Genomic DNA, 17,238 nt, shown 5'->3' with positions numbered 1-17,238 from the left:
ATGAGAGACAAAATGGATTAGGTTCTTATATTTAGGACCAAAATAAAAGTCAAACAAGGTCTTATATTAAGGACCAGAGGTAGTATATATATATCTATTAAATTAATTAATATTAATTAAATACAGTCTTCTAATTTACTTTAGTTTTTGTTCTTCAGTTTTCCAAAATTTTTGGAATTCAAAATTTTTTTTCTTATATTGGTCAAATTGAACAATATGCAGGCACACTTACATCTCCCTACCTAGCTAAGTTGCCAGTGTGGAAGTTTTTATTAGAATATATAAATCTAAATTCTACATTGACTAATAATTGGAGAATAAATTGATGGTATATAATCTAAGATAAGTTCCTACCAGAAAACTGAAGTGTTTTTTTTTTTTTTAATTACTCACGCACCCAACATTATTTTCTTCATGCAGAGTTCGGATTCACGGCCTCATGTTTAAAAAAGCTTTAAGAGAAAGACAAACCCTACACACACACGCACATATATGCACCTAACTTTCTAGAATCTAATCCGAAGAAAGAGAAAACTGAAGATTGAAGGGGGAAAAAAGGAAGTTGTAGACCTAAGACATCTGAGACTCAAAAGAAGCATAAGCACATGCAAGGAAAAATTAACAATAAGTAACCCAAAGAAGTTTCCTATCAAATTGGTTTGAACTATTTTGATGGAAACACAGACCTAGTATTTACTTAACTATCTAAAGTCTAATAGTTTTGATGTGTGTGTGTTTAGCTCCCTTAATTGTCGCATAAAAATGGAATTGAAATTTTATATATGCTTAAAAGTTAAAACTTAGGGATAATAACAAAAAAAAGAAGCTAGAAATTACTAAATCTTAAATCAGGTTTGATAACAACACTTTATTCAGTGTTGATGACGTTGAATTGGCAAATGATAATAAATTTTTATTGACACTCCTTATTTGAAATTTAGTAATTTTAAGCTTCTTTTTTTTTTAATCATTTTCTCTAAAACTTATTCGGGAGGTACTATTAGTGTTTTTACGATCAATTTGAGATCAAATTAAATAGACTGTCCTATCCCCAATGGCCTGTGCCTTCTGTTATCTTTAGGATCAGTTCATCTAGTGCTATAGCTCAATTACATTTAACTATTAATTAAAAAGAAGGGGTGATACTTATCACTCGTTAGTTATTTGTATGGTTAATTTCTGTAACTTATCATTTTAATTGTCTTTTCAAAAGGGGGAAAAAAAAAAGAAGTGCTACTAATTTATATTTCAAATAGTCTTCAAAGCCACCTATTTCATAGTGTTAATATCATGAATTATTTAATTACAAAAGAGAAAAAATAATGTCAAAAATATAAGACGACGTTAACATCCAAATATATATTATAACTCAGTGTAATCATAACTTGTTTATTTAAAAAAGGGAGCGGACTATCATATATAAATTGGAAAATCAATTATTAAACCCATAAATGTCTAAATTTGGTCTTTTTAAAAAAAAATTGATTATTTGACATTCGATTAAAAATTTAAAAAGTTATTAATTGCTTAGTCTAAGTTCATTGAGACCAGTGATTCATGTAAGTAAAAGTTGGACATGGGATCCCATCATTAGCCAACCTCCCAAAGAATTTTTTCCTAGATAAGTAATTAACAGATGATATATTCTTGACAATTTATAAGTGAAATATATCGGATTGTGAACATCGGGTTCTGTCCCTTCTTCATTGTGGAATAGGGAGAGTGAAGAAAACTCAAAAGGAAAGGAAGGACATTTTTATCGATCAATCCAGTCATTTTTTGAAAATAAGGACCTAAATGCTTCGTTTTATTAAAAAATTAGGCCCTTCAATATATTTTAGGGAGAATTACAATGAAGTCCTAAGAAAGATAAATAATTACAAACTAAGATCCAGTAGTTGTTATTTTGTCATTGTTATTGGGATTTGTTAACAATTATTTTTATTTCTTGGAACCTCATTGTAATTTTCCCTATAATTTACTTTCTTCCATATTTCTTGGATGTCACTCTCTGGGGGAAAAAAATTACCATACTCATTTTATTTCTGCGATTCATATGAGAATTCTTCGTCAAATAATCAAATATTATTCTTATTCAGTAATAATTAGCTGCCTTAAAAATCAGCTAAATCTCATATACGTACGGTTCACATCACTAAAAAGAAAATCATGCAACTTCATCACTGAAATGGTCATATTATAAAAACAGTTGCTTACTTATTGCAAAGCTGATGGGCGTGTGCGCGTAAGTGGGAGTGCATGTGAGTGCCGAGTGATTATTCTACTAATAAGGAAATAAAGCTAAGGCTGATATGTAAAGGGGACTAAACATAGGTCATGTTTTCTTCTTGCTACAGCACCAAAGATCTCAGACATGTCGAAGTCTTCAGGCTTTTCTCCATTAGGAAGTTTCCAATCAAAATGATAAAGCAGATTTGCTATTATCAATTCTAAAATTGGTGCCACAAATGACATTCCAGGGCATATCCTCCTTCCTGCACCAAATGGAATAAACTCAAAGTTGGTGCCTTTGAAATCAACTGAGCCGTCAATAAACCTCTCAGGTTGAAACTTCTCAGCATCGTTCCAATACTGAGGATGCCTTCCAATAGCCCAAGCATTTATGATCACCGTAGATTTGAGAGGTATCTCATAGCCATCAATTTGACAAATCTCACTATTTTGTCTCGGAAGTAACAAAACAAGAGGTGGGTGCAACCTTAAAGTCTCTTGAATGACTGTCATTACATATTTCAACTGATGGAGTTTTGACTCGTCCACGAATCCTTCATTTTCATAGACCCTTCTTACTTCTTCTTATATACGTTATTTTCCGATGTGAGATTAATAAAGAAATTAAATAACTAATTTATAAAGATTTATAAAAAATTTAGTTTAGTTAAATGTATTCGTTGACTTTTCTACTCAATTTAATTATTGACATTAAAAACTATCTTCGATTAAAAAAAACTCACTCAATATGTGTAATTATTAAAAAGATTTTTTAAAAAATTATAAATTTAAAAGCCAAAATAAATTAAATTTTTATATTTAGAATTAAAATAAATTTATTCACTACTTGTTATATTTAGAATCAGATGAAAATTTACGATTGGCTTCATTATTCACAAGGTACTATAAGTAGTCTCACTCCTTAATTAATATCGCAGAATGTGTGGAGAGATGGATGTCCCTCACTTACAGAAAACAAAGATCACCAATGAGTGGTTCACATGAACAAAAAGAAAAGTCAAAAGATATTTTGTTTTTGAAAATGAGATGTTGTGAAAAATAAATTTAATGCCATTAGTCATATATTCCTCTAGTGCTATTTATAAGTCATTTTTAATATGTTTCATACAGATTAAGAAAAATCTTAAACTTTATTAACTCTCATTTAAAATTCAATAACTTTTCAACTTTATCCCTATTTAATATGCATTATACTTCATGTAAATAAAGTCAACACAATAATAAATGAAAGGTAAAATTATACATAAAAAAAATTCTTTCAATGCTCCATAAATAGAACCAAAAAATGTCTTATCTCTTTACTTTATAAATAGGATTAGAGGAGTAATTCTTAGAAGCAATTAATTATACAAATAATATGGACGTAATCATTAAAGAGGAAAAGAAGTAAGAAGTTAATTATAAGGAAAAATAATATTTTTATTTTTAGAAAACAGCTTACAATGAAATTATAAAGAATGATATTGATGCCGATAATAAAAAATATAGTAACATAGTTTGACTACCCTTCTAGTTTGCATTAATTACAAAGACTTTTCCTCTTTTTTAAAAATATACAGTTTAGTCCAATTAGTTTACAGTGTTAAGAATATTCTAAAATGTTATTTTTAACTGAAATTTATATTAAAATAAAATTTATTTTCTATTTTACTCCTCATTCTAATAAATTCCTAAATTATATTTTTACAGTTATATCAATTTCATTTAGTTAAGGCAAATATAAAGATTTGATTAAAAATTTAACTAATTTAATGAAATTTTATGATTTAAAGTAAAATATGAAAATTATAAAATCTTATGATTTAGATCAAATTAATAAATTTTATAACATATTAGAAATTTTAAAGACAATTATTTGTTGATTTTATAAAAACACTTTTTGGAAAATATAAATGTCTAAATAATTATTAATTTAAAAAGGGGCATTTTGGTAAAAAATAATTTAAAATCAAACTTAATAGTTAACTAACGGTTTGGATGGATAGAAATAAAATTTTAAATATAGGATGAAGGTTTATGTAACATATGTTTTAACTGTAAGGGAGATTTATATATATTTTCAAAATAAAGAGAGATTTTTATAATTGAAATAAAATAGAAGGGTAATCGGTGTATTGTATTCTAAAAAATATTATATCTCATCTTATTTTAAGTATCCAAAAAAAAAAACCCCATTCATTCAGACTTTTCTTTGTCATTTATTTGAGCCATCAATTTTCCGAAAGGTTGGCATTCAAACTTTTTTTTCCGTGCATTAATCAAATTGAATAATGCATGCACATTCAAGTAGTAGCATTTTTCATCCTCCTAGATGCAATAAGGAAGTTTCCCTTCTGTGTTCTAGTCTTATTTATTTATGAGGTATGGAGAGAAATTTTTTTGTCTTGCTATAAGTCATATTTTTAAATTTTTAATATGAATGTATTATTTTGTTTTTCATTTATCACAATATAAATTATTATTTTTTAAAAAATTTTATATATTAAATAATTGTACAATTATAAAGTTGTTATATTTTAAGACAGAGTTAATGTAATTTTAGATTTTTTTATTCATGTGAAATATGTTTAAAATGCCTTATAAATAACACCAATTTTTTGCAAAATCACTGCAATCATTTGGTACTGATGCTAAAGATGCTGAGTAATTAAATTCATAGAAAACTTTATGTTTCGGTAGATAACATATCTATATACCCCCTCTGATTTTATTTATAAAATACTTCTAATATCAATGTCGACATTTCTTTAAACAAAAATTTGAACTTTAATTTAAAGTGTTGTGAGTGATTACTTTCTTCTACTTGATCCAACATGTGGGCCCTATTTTTTATGGGGACTCTAAAACTCAGTTGGGACCCACATGACAATCACTTTCTCTTTACTCCTTCCTACTCGAGACCACAATAAATTAAACTCCCTTCTGGAGAAATGGTCATCTTTGCAGAATTTAATAAATCATTTATGATGTATTTTCAAAAGTATCCTTCATGCAATTAACTCTTAATTTATTGAGAAGCATTATTTTCAGCTTTATGATACATGTTAATGACTATAATTAAAATTAATTTTGAAAATTTATTATCATTTTTGAAAAATTAGACTGTATATTACATTTAACTGCTTTTTTTTTTTAACTCTATGATTTAATTAAAAATATCTTACATTATATTGGTCGGTCCTCTTGAATAGAACTTAGTAATATATACACATATATATATTTCAAATAATTATTGTTAAATTCTCATCATTCGTGCGGCCATATCAGTGACTGTATTTGTTGCTTTTAGCGTGTACACACACACAACGTTGCAGCAACTTTCACTATAATAGGCTCATCAGTTTATTCTAGCCCAAAATGAATTATGATGAGCCCAAAAATAAGGCCGTCAGCCCAGGACCGTTGGCCATGTTTTCCCATTTCGAGGCACTTTTGTGAATAAGTGCTATGACATTCCTTTTTTCCAAAAAAAAAACAAGAAGAAATGTAAAACAATACTACTTCAAGTTCTTAGTATAAAAAAATAGTCAAAACTTTAATTTGATTATAAATATAAGACTTCAATTCATTTTACCTCACATTTTTTTCAAAGTATTCTTATTGATTGAAGGAGATTTCTACCAATGTGTGATTTCAATACATATCATTAAAGAAAGTAATTTATCTTGGTGAACCAAGGTTTGAATTTTCATTGAAAGAGGTATCAAATAGGATTGCCTCTAATAAGAGGATACCTGTGCTTATAAAAAAAATATTTTAGAAAAGTCAACGTATATTTATTATAAATAACTAACTTAACTAATTCTTTTAATTTTTTTAAATTAATTATCTAGCTATTTTTAGTTTACCAGCATTATCACTTTTAGCCAATATTGATTTACTACATTGTAGGGACTAGCTCCTTAGCTTCTAATGGACCTAAACCTCATTGATACACATAATACCATTATGTTCTAAGAAGAAAAAGAAATGAAAATCACGTCCTCTTATAATGGTACCCTCATTATAATAGGCCCAACACTTATATTTATGGCCCAAAAAGAGTTATAATGGGCCAAGCCTAGAACTAACAGCCCAAAACAATGGGATTGGCAAGTACTTCTCCGATCCTTAATATAAGACCTAATTTTTGAGTTAGTTTTGGTTTTAAATATAAAACTCATTTATTATATTTATCAATTTTTTCTAAATTACCGTTATAGATATTCCCTCAACTATAATTGAGTAGAAGAGGGAGAATAGGTATTAAAAAAGATGATTATGATGTTTTAGGAAAAATGTGTCACATTTCTTATAATTAACTAACTTACCTAACTTCTTTAATTAGATAAATGGGTCTTATATTAAGGACCGGAGGAGTATTATATCTCTGACTTTGATGCTCCGCACCTCATCAGGCATCTCCGTTGAATAAATTATATCATCCTTCCTATAAATCACCTCAAGAGTTCTGCACATTTTCCAAAACACCTCTCTCACATCAATGGATGCTATGATTCCTCCTTTCTTCACCATTAATCTCATAAGCTCTTTCCTTTTCTCTTCACCCTTCTTCTTCATCTCTTCTTCTTCACTTCCATTAATCAACCGCAAGCCTATTGAGTTCACCGGTTTCCCTTGTTCTTTCTCCCTCTGCACATAAAACCGCACACACACATATCTAGATCTCATATTCACTTTATTATTTTTCCTACAAGATGCATGTGAAAATTGAGATCGATCAATTGCTCATCTATCTCGCGTGGTAGTCATTGACATCATTAAGGTATCGCCCCTAGAGACCAATAACATCTAGGAGTAATTGCTTTCTATGCTTTCAATAATTCTAACAGATTAACTTTTTCGTCACAAATTTTCCCGACAGAATATTATCGGTAGTTATTAACAGAATTTTGATAGAATTTTTGGTGGTAATTATCAATGGATTTTTGATAAAAAATTCTGTCACTAATTAACCACAGAATTTTCTATTGGTAATCTGTGACTAATTTGTAACAGAATTTTGTTAGTAATTTGTGACGAGAAGTTCCATGAGCAAATCTAAAATTTGAAACAAAATTATTTATATTTTTAGCTTTTCTTGTATATTTTTTGTTTTATTTGTTTAACTTTAAAAACAGGAAACAATTAAAAAAGCAAACAATAAAGACAATTAAATTTCTTGAATACCAAGCAAGCTATAATTAATAAATAATATGAACATAGCTTCCCAATTAAACATACTTGACATGTTAAAAGTTTAACACTGAACCCATAACTCTCAACTCTAATGTTGACACCCAGTTTTTACAACATCAGCCAAAGCTTATCCTTCATGCAAGTGTTGACTATCTGCTTAATGGGTTCATAACAGAGCTGAAACCCGCGCTTGCCAGTAGGAGAACCAATGAATGAGTGTTCTTGGTAGTCCACTTCTTGTGGGAAATGATTGCTATTTGTGAACCATGCATGAAGAATTTGCCAACTGTTTTATGAACATGTGGAGAGACAAAAACAAAAAAACAAAAAGTGATACCTTTGAGCTCCCATTCCCTCTTTTGGATGAATTTCGCTAGCAGATTCCCTACTAGAGGAAGATTTAGATCCAGACTTGAGCTTGCTCAATTAAATGAGCAAAGATAATATCAAATCCATTTGAAGAAATTTGTTTATCATCATCAACCGCAGCAATGTTTGTTGCAATATATCCAAGTCCCTCAACAAAAAAAGAATCTCCCAATTATTTCATTATATGCTTCTTCAAAATAAAACTAATGAATTTAATTATAATAAGATTCAAAACCATATCAGTCACCTCTATTGACTTTACCCCATTACTTAAGTGCAAGAACACAAGCCAAAGTAGATAGAATGGAGTCTTTGGTCACCGACTTATTACGACCAGGTAGACCTCATGATCTATCAATGTGTTTAATTTTTACGGAGCTACTCAACTTTAATTTCCAAGAGAGACAATTCTTGATGAAGGCGAGAACTTTGCAATCAAATTATTGGTTAAAAAACGAGCTGCTAATCAGATTCTTGAATATTGTATCATAGTGAAAGATCTACCTGGCCAGGTCTATTTTTTAGTGAGGTTTATTTTATACTTGTAAATAATGAACCTAATTAGTCATGAAAATTGTCGATTAATTTGTTCCACATAAAAAATAAAAATAATACATTGATATAGAATGTGGTGGTGGAGATGATATCTGGATTTCTAAGACCCTCTACAGGTGACTAATCAAAGTTTTAATCTAAAATATAATTTAAGCATTTCTTTTTTTGCCAAAGCATAGGTATCCTCCTATTGGTGGCAATTTTATTCGAAGCACTGTCAAGCACTAAATGTGGGCACGTCTCCCAGCGGAGATTTGAACCTTAATTCGTCATGTTGTGAGGGACTAACCCCTTCCACTAGACCTAACCCCTATTGATATAATTTGAACATTTTTAGTTGAAAAAATGGTTTGTAACGGTCATTAAGAATTTGGGCCAAGATAGAGGCCCAATGGGAAGCCCAAGACAGGAACGAGTGAGATTTAGAGGCAGAGGAGATGATATAATAAGGGGTAAAATTGGTTACGAAAGGGTATGGATGATTTTGGATGATTTTCTCTCTGGTCCCATTCTTGGGAATTCTCTGTGGCTCCCTTCTTCTTCTTCTACCACCATTGCTTTGAACCCTTCTACTGCTGCTACTGATTTTCTGAACCTATCCTTTGTGTTGTTTATTTATTTCAGTGCTTGTAGCCGATATGAACACTAGATTACAAAGGTATGATGATTTTTATGCAGGAGGTGCTCAGAATGTTTAGAACAAATACTGATACATAGACCCCTCTTGATTACTTTTGTTTTTTTTTAATCATTCCTATCATTGCTCTCTTTGTGGTTGCTGCTGTTGTCTCAGTTCCATCAAGAAAAATTGTGCTGAAAACAAATATATATATATATATATATATATCACTTCCATGATAAATTAAAAAGTTTGTATAAAATTCGAGGGGCCAAAGATATAAAAACATCATACAAAGCTTTTAGGGTGCAAAACCCCTACAAGTCTCTCCTCTCTCTATCATTGTTCTTGAGGCACGATCTCGTTGGAAATTAATTTCCAATCAAATGAGGGAATTTGGAATCCCCCGAGTGATCTATGAATCTAAAATAATGGGACTGTTGAGAACTATATCTCTGATGTTGAGCACCTCATTTGGCATCTCCTTCGCATGAATCACATCTTCTTTCTTATAAATGAGGTGAAGTGATCTGCTCATTTTCCAATTCACATCCCTCACTTCTCTTGGCATTTTGCTTCCTTCTTCCTTTGATACCAATCTCACCAGCTCTTTTCTCCTGTCCTCTATTTTACTCTGTATCTTCTTTATGATCTCTTCTTCACGTTCTTCCCCACGGCCGTGAATCAGGCGCAAGCTTATGGAGTTGATAAATTTCCCTTCTTCTTTTTCCCTCTGCAGAAACAGATACAATATAATCTTATTCACTTAGTGCTACGAAAACCTAGAAAAAATATTCAAGGGAAAGGAAAAGACTCGTCAAATCACCTGGTAGCCATTAACATCATTGAGGTATCGCCCATAAATACTAACAAGCTCAAAGAGGTAATTGTATTCATCACTTTCAATGACAGACTGTGAAAGCTTAGGTCCAATAAGGTACATTACGGGGATAATAATTGGTCCCAAGGCCATTGATATAATTCCATTGCGCTCATATTCTTCTATACCTGGCAGACACTTGTTTCTGCACCATTCCGCTTCTTTTAACTCATATCGTAGTAAATCCAACGTCTGAAAACAAAACATGTCAATATTTCAAGAGATTAATAGAGTTTAGTGCGATGATGAAATTAGCAAAGAAAGCAAGGAGATAATTATGATCTTACGATCTGAATCAAGTGGTTCAACACACTCCGTCCTTGAACTTCATATGCTTCGGCTGCAATCTCATAAATTGTTTTCTTTAGTGCTAAGAATATTATCTTCACCGTCTCAGAACAACTTTCTTTGTCGACATCTGCATCCCACTTGCAATCCAATGTTCCAAACACATAATCTTCATATTATGCAGAGAGAAAATAGACAACAGTTATAGGGGTTCATTACAAAGACCGTACTTCTCCATTAACTGAATAAGGTTGATGTGTTCATCTTCAGTACCCCAAACATCAAAGAAATCATCGACCACACATCCCAACAAGCTTTGCTTTGCCCATGTCAGGCGTGCTTCGCGAAGTTCTGGGGAGGTCAGTGTTGCTGCAACAGTCAAGAAGGAATAGGCAGCTTTTGCTTTTGAGATTGGAAAATGTAGTTTCTCCAATCCACTCTCCATAAACCACCTGATTGTAAATATCTACTTATCAGTAATTTAAAGATTGGCGTCAGGTTAGAATGAATAAGCTTACACAAATTGAATGTTAAATGTTATTTGCATTTTAAAATAAATGCACATAATTTCTTAAAGCAACATATTTATATATATAGTCAGTTTTGAGTTCTTGAAAATGATACTAACTTGTTGAACAGGTTGAATTCTTCAAGAAATAATAGTTGAGAGTGATTGAAGTTGTCTACTCCCAATTTGAGGAATTCTTTGTTGGGGAGATTCATAGAACTGAGCAATAAAACCATGACAAACAGAGTGATTATGAACTTTCAGGAAGCTCGCATGAAAAATAGAGTGTGCTGAGATCCATAATATGATGTAAGTACCAATATGAAGATTTCAAAATTCTCTTTTGATGGGCGTCGTAATGCTCTATAGATCTTCGGTTTAAAATGAAATCCAAATAAGCATGATGAGGAAAACGCATAGCAAAAGGTACCTGAAATTAACATATGAAATGATTTTTTTAGCTTATCTTACTGACATGGGACTTTAGAATATCATCGAAAGTTGAAATCAAAATTGAATTTTCGAGTTTAATATACACACACCTCGTGGTCAATATGATTAGAAGGCAGCTTGTAAGCATTTTTTGAGGAAGAGGACAAATATTCCTCAAGGAAGTGTTGTGTCCAAGAGTTTAGTTCCTCCAAAACTAAATCATTTGAATGCAAAACTATATGAGAAGCCTTACGTAACTCCAAAACAGCCTCGACATCCCTCAAATAACCCAGAAGAGAATTGTAAAATCTGTCTTCTGAGAACCGATCAAATGCATCTGAAAAAGTAGTACACAAATTATCACATCAGATTTAGCTATTTTTGTTTGATTCCTTTTATTGAATTGAAAAAGACACAAAAACCTGAAGAAACATTGTATCCATGCAAACGTAGCAAACGAAATGCCATGGCACATGTGGTGGGTTCTAAAAATATGTCATCTTCTTCCTTTTGCCACATTCTGTTTCATAATCAAATCGAGCAGGAGATCAAATTTTGTAGCCTTCTTGCTTCCTAGAATAATAGTTATTTTCAATTTCAAGCATTTGAAGTACACAAAGTTAATTACCTCCATGTTTCCTCTAGTATACTTTCAATTTCCTCCTTAAAATGGCGATCAATACCCAACTTTTCAAGACTATCAACCATATGGAGTCGAGCATACACATCAAAAGGATGAACTGCTGGAACTGAATAAAGCATACGTACATATATAAGAAAACAAATATTAGTCGGAAAACGTAATTATAACTGTCATGTAGAAGAAGACAAATCCATCAAAGCTTTTTAGGGAGAATTAATTACCAGCATTTCCAAATTTATCTAAGAGTGAAAATAGATAATCAAGACATGTGCATTGTTAATGTGAGTATATGCTGATGCGGTGGTGGCCGGGAGTTAAACAAAGAACCATTCTTTCTTTGAAACTTCATAGCCATTTCCCAGTTCTGTGACTTCCCAAATCCTTCTGAGATGTATGCCACATATGCTTTCCATCCTTCTGACTTGCTTCCCCACCCACTGCACTATATGCACGTAAGAGCTCAGATATTGTCTATTCAAAAAACTTATAACCAATACATAAAAATTCTGATAAGTTATTGCAACACATCCATGAACAACTCTCTGCAAACTATATATGTAAAGGTACCTTTGGAGCTCCAATTCTCTTTTTTGCATGAATGTCTCTAAACGTTTCCCTCCAAGAGGAAGATTTAGATCCAACTTCTGGGCTTGCTCGAGCAAATGAGAAAAGATGATGTCAAATCCTATTGGAGAATGTTGCTTATCATCAAGAGCTGAAGCAATGTTGGACTCGATATATCCCAGTCCTTCATCAGCACAAATGATCACCCCATTATTTGACTATACATAGTTGGTTTTGAATTTAAACTTCAAAGACTTTATCTATATAGTTAATCCTTTAAATCAAAAAGAAATCCTTATTCATAAATTGTTACATAAATACCTCTGTTAGTTTTCTGTTCACCAACACCCCACTGCTTAAGTGCAAGAACACAAGCTAAAGTAGATAGAAGAGAATCTTTAACAAGCAACTCGTGACGATCAGAAAGACCCCATGATCCATCGTTTTGTTGATTTTGCAGTAACCAGTTTAGTGACTGAGGAAAGAGAGGAGTTTGTGGAGAAGAAGGTGATGGTATCATTGCCACCCAAGCTGTGTCATAACTCGATGCAGAAAGTTCAATTTTGTCGAACATCTTCTTTATTCTCACTTTGTCCCCCTCTAATATCTGCATTAGTTAATACAATCGACCATCTTATTTTTATTTCTATAAACTAATTGTCATAATTGAAGATACATAAGAAATGAAAGAATGATACGTTACATTAATGTTAGGTCTGCTATGAACTTCGTTCCTTGCATTGGATCCATCTGAAGTTGCTGGGAGGTGAAAATATAGACAAGAATTAAGTATACCGTGTGAAGGATAGTTAACACTTTGTTAGTTAATTTATAACTAGGACAGTTGTCCATATGGTTGCTTCCGTTTGTATATAAATACTCTTATGCATTAATGAAAAGACAAGCATATTCATTTTACCAAAACTGAGTTACATGCCATTTAACAATTTTCTCTCTCCTTATTTTCCGCTTTAATTTCCTTATCGCCCTTACTTTCCCTTTTGTCTTCTCACCTTACCCTTTCTCTTTCCTTTGAGGATTCTCTCTCTTTCTTTTCCTTTCAAGAAGCGACGCTTTCATAGCCACAAACAGCCCAGCTAGAAAGGAAAGCAGAATACATAATTTCAGGTGTCTACAAGACTTGTTAAATGTCATTCTCTTTTGATTTTGTGAGAGTTCAAGAAAACTGTTACACTTATATCTATATACTTCCTTTATCCCTTAAGGGTGTGTTTGGATTAGCGGTGAGAGAAGTTACTTTTTTTCAATTTGACTTTTACAAAAGTCAGATTAGATAAAAGTCAGATAGTATAATGTGATTTATGTTTGGATTGACTTTTGTAAAAAAATCAGTTTGAAAAGCTTAAACTTGTTTAGATAATTAATAGAAAAGAGATATGAACATTATTAAATAATAACGTGATAATTTTAAGAAAAATATTAAAATTATAAGGGTAACGGTGCATTTTTAGTCTTAATTTTATTTTTCATATACACCCAACATTTTTATATTTTTAATAGTGTAATTTTACCCATGGTCATTTTTTTTGTATATAATTTTACCTATGAAAGTTTTTTAATGCAATTTTGCCTGTGATTTTTTTTTTCCAGAATCTGATTTGGTGATCTATTCTCATGATCTTATTTTAAAATTTATCTATTCTCATGGTCTTATTTTCTCTCTCAGCAGTAGGTGATGTGAAACAGTAAAAGCAATAAATTTTAGCTTTTGAGATACCATGACTTTTGCATCATAAGCCCATTTTGATGTATTGTGAATCCAAATATTAATTTAAGCCTCATTGTGCTTTCTTTTCCCCCTTCAACGCACGGTACCCCCTTCAGAACGCTCTACCAAACACACACTAAGGCACTTTCTAAAAAGAAGTATTAATGCTTCTATAAAAATTAAGTCATTAGATGAGTCATTAACTAACTTTTATCTTTAAAACATTACTCTTATTACAATTTACATAAGTCTGATGTAATATTGTTTCCATGTTCTTAATGGTTCAACCACTTCTCTTGATGAGCTATTTAAAGTTGACTTGTAATAAGAATCAAAGAAAGCGTGTAACCAAAAATTAGTTAAAATTAATTAAAAATAATAAACAGATAAGATATATATATACTTTTCTTTTAAAATATGCATTTATAATAAATGAGAAAAATGATGGGTGAGAATGTATAGGAAAATGTGATGAAAGAGCATGGCAAAAAGGAGAGAGAATAAATGATAATGAGCAATATTAAAAAATGCACTAAATATTGAAACAAATCCAAATTAAAACTTATAAAATAGATTACATCCCTCCCCAAATTTAAATCTTACAAATAAGACTAAAAGGAGTGTGGAGTGTGTTGTGTAGAAAGGGAACCAATTTCCATCACTTTGATGAATACCCTAACCTCATCAAATCTAGACTGTCTATATCTGATTTGAATGGTTTAAATTTGAAATCTGCAATTAATTATTTTAAATAGAAAAATTTATTTTTTAAAAAGAATGATAGTGAAAAAATTATCTTTATTTTAGATTTCATCCATATTAAAATAATTATTTTAAACAAATAAAAATAAAAAAAGAATCAAATCCTAACCATCCGAGGAAGACATGGAAGGTCCAAAGTTTAAAGTGTTCATCAATGAGTACTAAATCTGATTCTGTGCAGAGAGAGAGAGAGAACCTGGAGAAAGGGAAGGAGATGGCAAGCGAGGGAGCCAGAGAGACATGGCGGCACCGATAGCGAAGATGGAATATTTTTTCTTTCTACGAACACAGTGTGTACTGCTTTTACCCAGACATATATATAGGCCACACAAAGATAAAAGAAGACAAAACATCTCAATTATTACGTTCTGTTTTTTTTTCTTCTCCCTTACGGCATTTTTCCAAGCCACCCCAATTAGTGGGATGTGGAAAATATGGATGTAATTAGTAAGCAATGAAATGACCAAAATATGTTTATGCGGTTGGTGAGGCACCGGAATTAATTAATTTTTATCACGAGAATTTTTAATGAATAAAATTAATTTTTTTTAATTTCTTAACAATTTCTTCGAGATAAGGCTAAACCCAATAATCTTGCATTGCATGCCTTTATTGGGTTGGTTTGAATTAATGTCGACCTAGTGCACAAATTGGTGCACCCATATTTAAATCATGATTTATTTATAAAAATTTATAATATCATATGCTTTGTTCATGAAATAAAAATTATAAAAATGAACAGGCGGGGTTTTCGTGGGGACACCGAAGGTGGCGAGCATGGTATCCTCAGATATAGCCCCCGTTTTCAAATTATTTATAAGAACATTTTATACAAATTGAGATAAAATTCATCTCGCATACTTATCTTATATTTTATAAATTATTATTAAAAATTTATTTATAAATTATATTAAGACTCTGTTTGGGATCATAACTAAAATTACTTATAAACATATTTTACGTAAACCAAAATAAAACTTTTCCCGTGTACTTACTTCATGTTTGGTCATAATTGAAAACCTATCTATGATCCATTTCAAATGGCCTAAATGGGCCCATAGTGCGGCCGAAAATCACGACAGATTGAGAGCAATCTATTTTGACTTGTCTAGTCTATTTTTATTTGTTTAAATAATTGCATCACGTGCATTTTTAATAAAGTGCGTCTTTAATCCTTTCATCTTAATATCATTAGTCTTGTTAAAACAAACAAAAAATGATGACTCAGCAATGTAAACAGTAACTCTATAATTAATATATTGACGAATCGTGCTTAAATTTTTAAATATAAAATGATTATATTAAATAACTAAAATTTAGAGTACATTTTGTGATTATTCAATGGCAAAGTCACAATTTAAATTTGTTAAGTTTAATGAGACTCACAATATTAATATTAAGAGATTATACTAAACAATGTTAAAATACACTTTATAAATTAAAAGGCTAAGCTAAAATTTAATATAAACTTAAGAGACCAAATATATACTTGATATCATAGACTCTCCACATATTTATTATAACTAACCAAGGTAAAAATAAAAATTCACTCTTAATTTTATTTCTCAAATGCACTCACCATGTTTATTTTTTTAGTGATATAATGATGGAATATTTTTTCTTTCTACGAGCACACAGTGTGTAGTACTTTTACAGGGACACACATATATACATAAGCCAAACAAAGATAAAAGGAAAAACATCTTCATTACTACCTCCAGTTTTAATTGAAAGATATTTATAGCCTCCAAACAAAGTCTTATAATTAAAATCGAAAGTAATACATTCGTTTTCTTGCCTTCTCTTTGACGGCATTTCTCTAAGCCACCAATAATAGGAGAAACGTAACCTATCTTGACTGATCTAATTTTCCAGTCATATCTATGCGATGGATAAAAAGTGGGGGCTGGATAATATGGACGTAACGAGTAGGCAATGAAATGACTATAATAATGTTTATATGGTTGGTGAGGCAATGGATTTAATTAATTTTTATGACGATAATTTTTAATAAAGAAAATTAATTTTTTAACAATTTCTCGCATTGCATGCATTTATTAGGTTGGCTTTTGAATTGACGTCGACCTAGTGCACAAATTATATTAAAGGCTGAAACAATTACAGTCAGGTCTCACATAAAATAATTAATTCATAAAAAGTCTCTTAAAATCTGGAAATGATTCCTAAGTCTCCGGAAACCTGTGTGTAATAAATTCTAATTGTGAAATTACCTATTTACCCCTATTAATTTGAACCCAATGCAATTCATTTACAATCTCAACGGTGGCTGTTAACAACCCGAGGAGAAGTGGTTAACAACCTCGAGAATGCCACTGGTACTCCACAGAGTGAGTTGTCAAGAGCATTGCTGAGGTTGTCAACCACTTCACCTCGGGTTGTCAACAGTCACCATTGAGGTTATAAATGAATTGCTATAATAAAATTAATGGGGATAAGT

General features: G+C 31.0%; 4 protein-coding genes across 4 annotated transcripts; all 4 read right to left on the bottom strand.

Moving 5' to 3' along the window:
* Positions 1 to 2,156: 2,156 nt before the first annotated feature.
* Positions 2,157 to 5,663, bottom strand: LOC114755039 (cytochrome P450 71D10-like). Its single transcript, XM_028943910.1, has 2 exons — positions 5,654 to 5,663; positions 2,157 to 2,816 (listed from the first exon to the last, which is right to left on the bottom strand). Exons 1-2 carry the CDS (start codon positions 5,661 to 5,663, stop codon positions 2,302 to 2,304), a joined length of 525 nt encoding a protein of 174 aa, XP_028799743.1. The 3' UTR covers positions 2,157 to 2,301.
* A 3,612-nt stretch (positions 5,664 to 9,275) lies between these two features.
* LOC114755028 (ent-kaur-16-ene synthase, chloroplastic-like) lies at positions 9,276 to 9,955 on the bottom strand. The gene is made up of 2 exons (XM_028943900.1): positions 9,801 to 9,955; positions 9,276 to 9,707 (listed from the first exon to the last, which is right to left on the bottom strand). Exons 1-2 carry the CDS (start codon positions 9,945 to 9,947, stop codon positions 9,390 to 9,392), a joined length of 465 nt encoding a protein of 154 aa, XP_028799733.1. The 5' UTR covers positions 9,948 to 9,955; the 3' UTR covers positions 9,276 to 9,389.
* A 569-nt stretch (positions 9,956 to 10,524) lies between these two features.
* LOC114755029 (ent-kaur-16-ene synthase, chloroplastic-like) lies at positions 10,525 to 11,986 on the bottom strand. Its single transcript, XM_028943901.1, has 6 exons — positions 11,947 to 11,986; positions 11,711 to 11,831; positions 11,505 to 11,602; positions 10,968 to 11,080; positions 10,771 to 10,869; positions 10,525 to 10,594 (listed from the first exon to the last, which is right to left on the bottom strand). Exons 2-5 carry the CDS (start codon positions 11,788 to 11,790, stop codon positions 10,792 to 10,794), a joined length of 369 nt encoding a protein of 122 aa, XP_028799734.1. The 5' UTR covers positions 11,791 to 11,831; positions 11,947 to 11,986; the 3' UTR covers positions 10,525 to 10,594; positions 10,771 to 10,791.
* LOC114755038 (ent-kaur-16-ene synthase, chloroplastic-like) lies at positions 11,985 to 15,057 on the bottom strand. The gene is made up of 5 exons (XM_028943909.1): positions 14,977 to 15,057; positions 12,993 to 13,048; positions 12,611 to 12,896; positions 12,293 to 12,473; positions 11,985 to 12,162 (listed from the first exon to the last, which is right to left on the bottom strand). Exons 1-5 carry the CDS (start codon positions 15,020 to 15,022, stop codon positions 11,985 to 11,987), a joined length of 747 nt encoding a protein of 248 aa, XP_028799742.1. The 5' UTR covers positions 15,023 to 15,057.
* Between the last annotated feature and the right edge of the window lie 2,181 nt (positions 15,058 to 17,238).

The sequence above is a fragment of the Neltuma alba genome, unplaced genomic scaffold (assembly GCF_004799145.2).
Source record: "Neltuma alba isolate B1F8T4 unplaced genomic scaffold, ASM479914v2 tig00010229_pilon, whole genome shotgun sequence".
NCBI lineage: Eukaryota > Viridiplantae > Streptophyta > Magnoliopsida > Fabales > Fabaceae > Neltuma > Neltuma alba.
The sequence above is the reverse complement of the archived record's forward strand: the minus strand, read 5'-3'. Positions and strand labels throughout refer to the sequence as shown.

What these genes read in the sequence shown, in the direction of transcription:
- LOC114755038 (XM_028943909.1), bottom strand. Translation starts at nt 15,022, where the DNA reads ATGTCTCTCTGGCTCCCTCGCTTGCCATCTCCTTCCCTTTCTCCAG. An exon ending in ATCTCCTTCCCTTTCTCCAG is followed by an intron (nt 13,049 to 14,976) that starts GTTCTCTCTCTC and finishes TTCACCTCCCAG; the next exon opens with CAACTTCAGATGGATCCAAT. An exon ending in TGAACAGAAAACTAACAGAG is followed by an intron (nt 12,474 to 12,610) that starts GTATTTATGTAA and finishes GTGCTGATGAAG; the next exon opens with GACTGGGATATATCGAGTCC.
- LOC114755029 (XM_028943901.1), bottom strand. Translation starts at nt 11,790, where the DNA reads ATGGTTGATAGTCTTGAAAAGTTGGGTATTGATCGCCATTTTAAGGAG. An exon ending in ATACTAGAGGAAACATGGAG is followed by an intron (nt 11,603 to 11,710) that starts GTAATTAACTTT and finishes ATTATGAAACAG; the next exon opens with AATGTGGCAAAAGGAAGAAG. An exon ending in TGGATACAATGTTTCTTCAG is followed by an intron (nt 11,081 to 11,504) that starts GTTTTTGTGTCT and finishes TGTTAATTTCAG; the next exon opens with GTACCTTTTGCTATGCGTTT.
- LOC114755028 (XM_028943900.1), bottom strand. Translation starts at nt 9,947, where the DNA reads ATGGCCTTGGGACCAATTATTATCCCCGTAATGTACCTTATTGGACCT. An exon ending in ATGATGTTAATGGCTACCAG is followed by an intron (nt 9,708 to 9,800) that starts GTGATTTGACGA and finishes CTGTTTCTGCAG; the next exon opens with AGGGAAAAAGAAGAAGGGAA.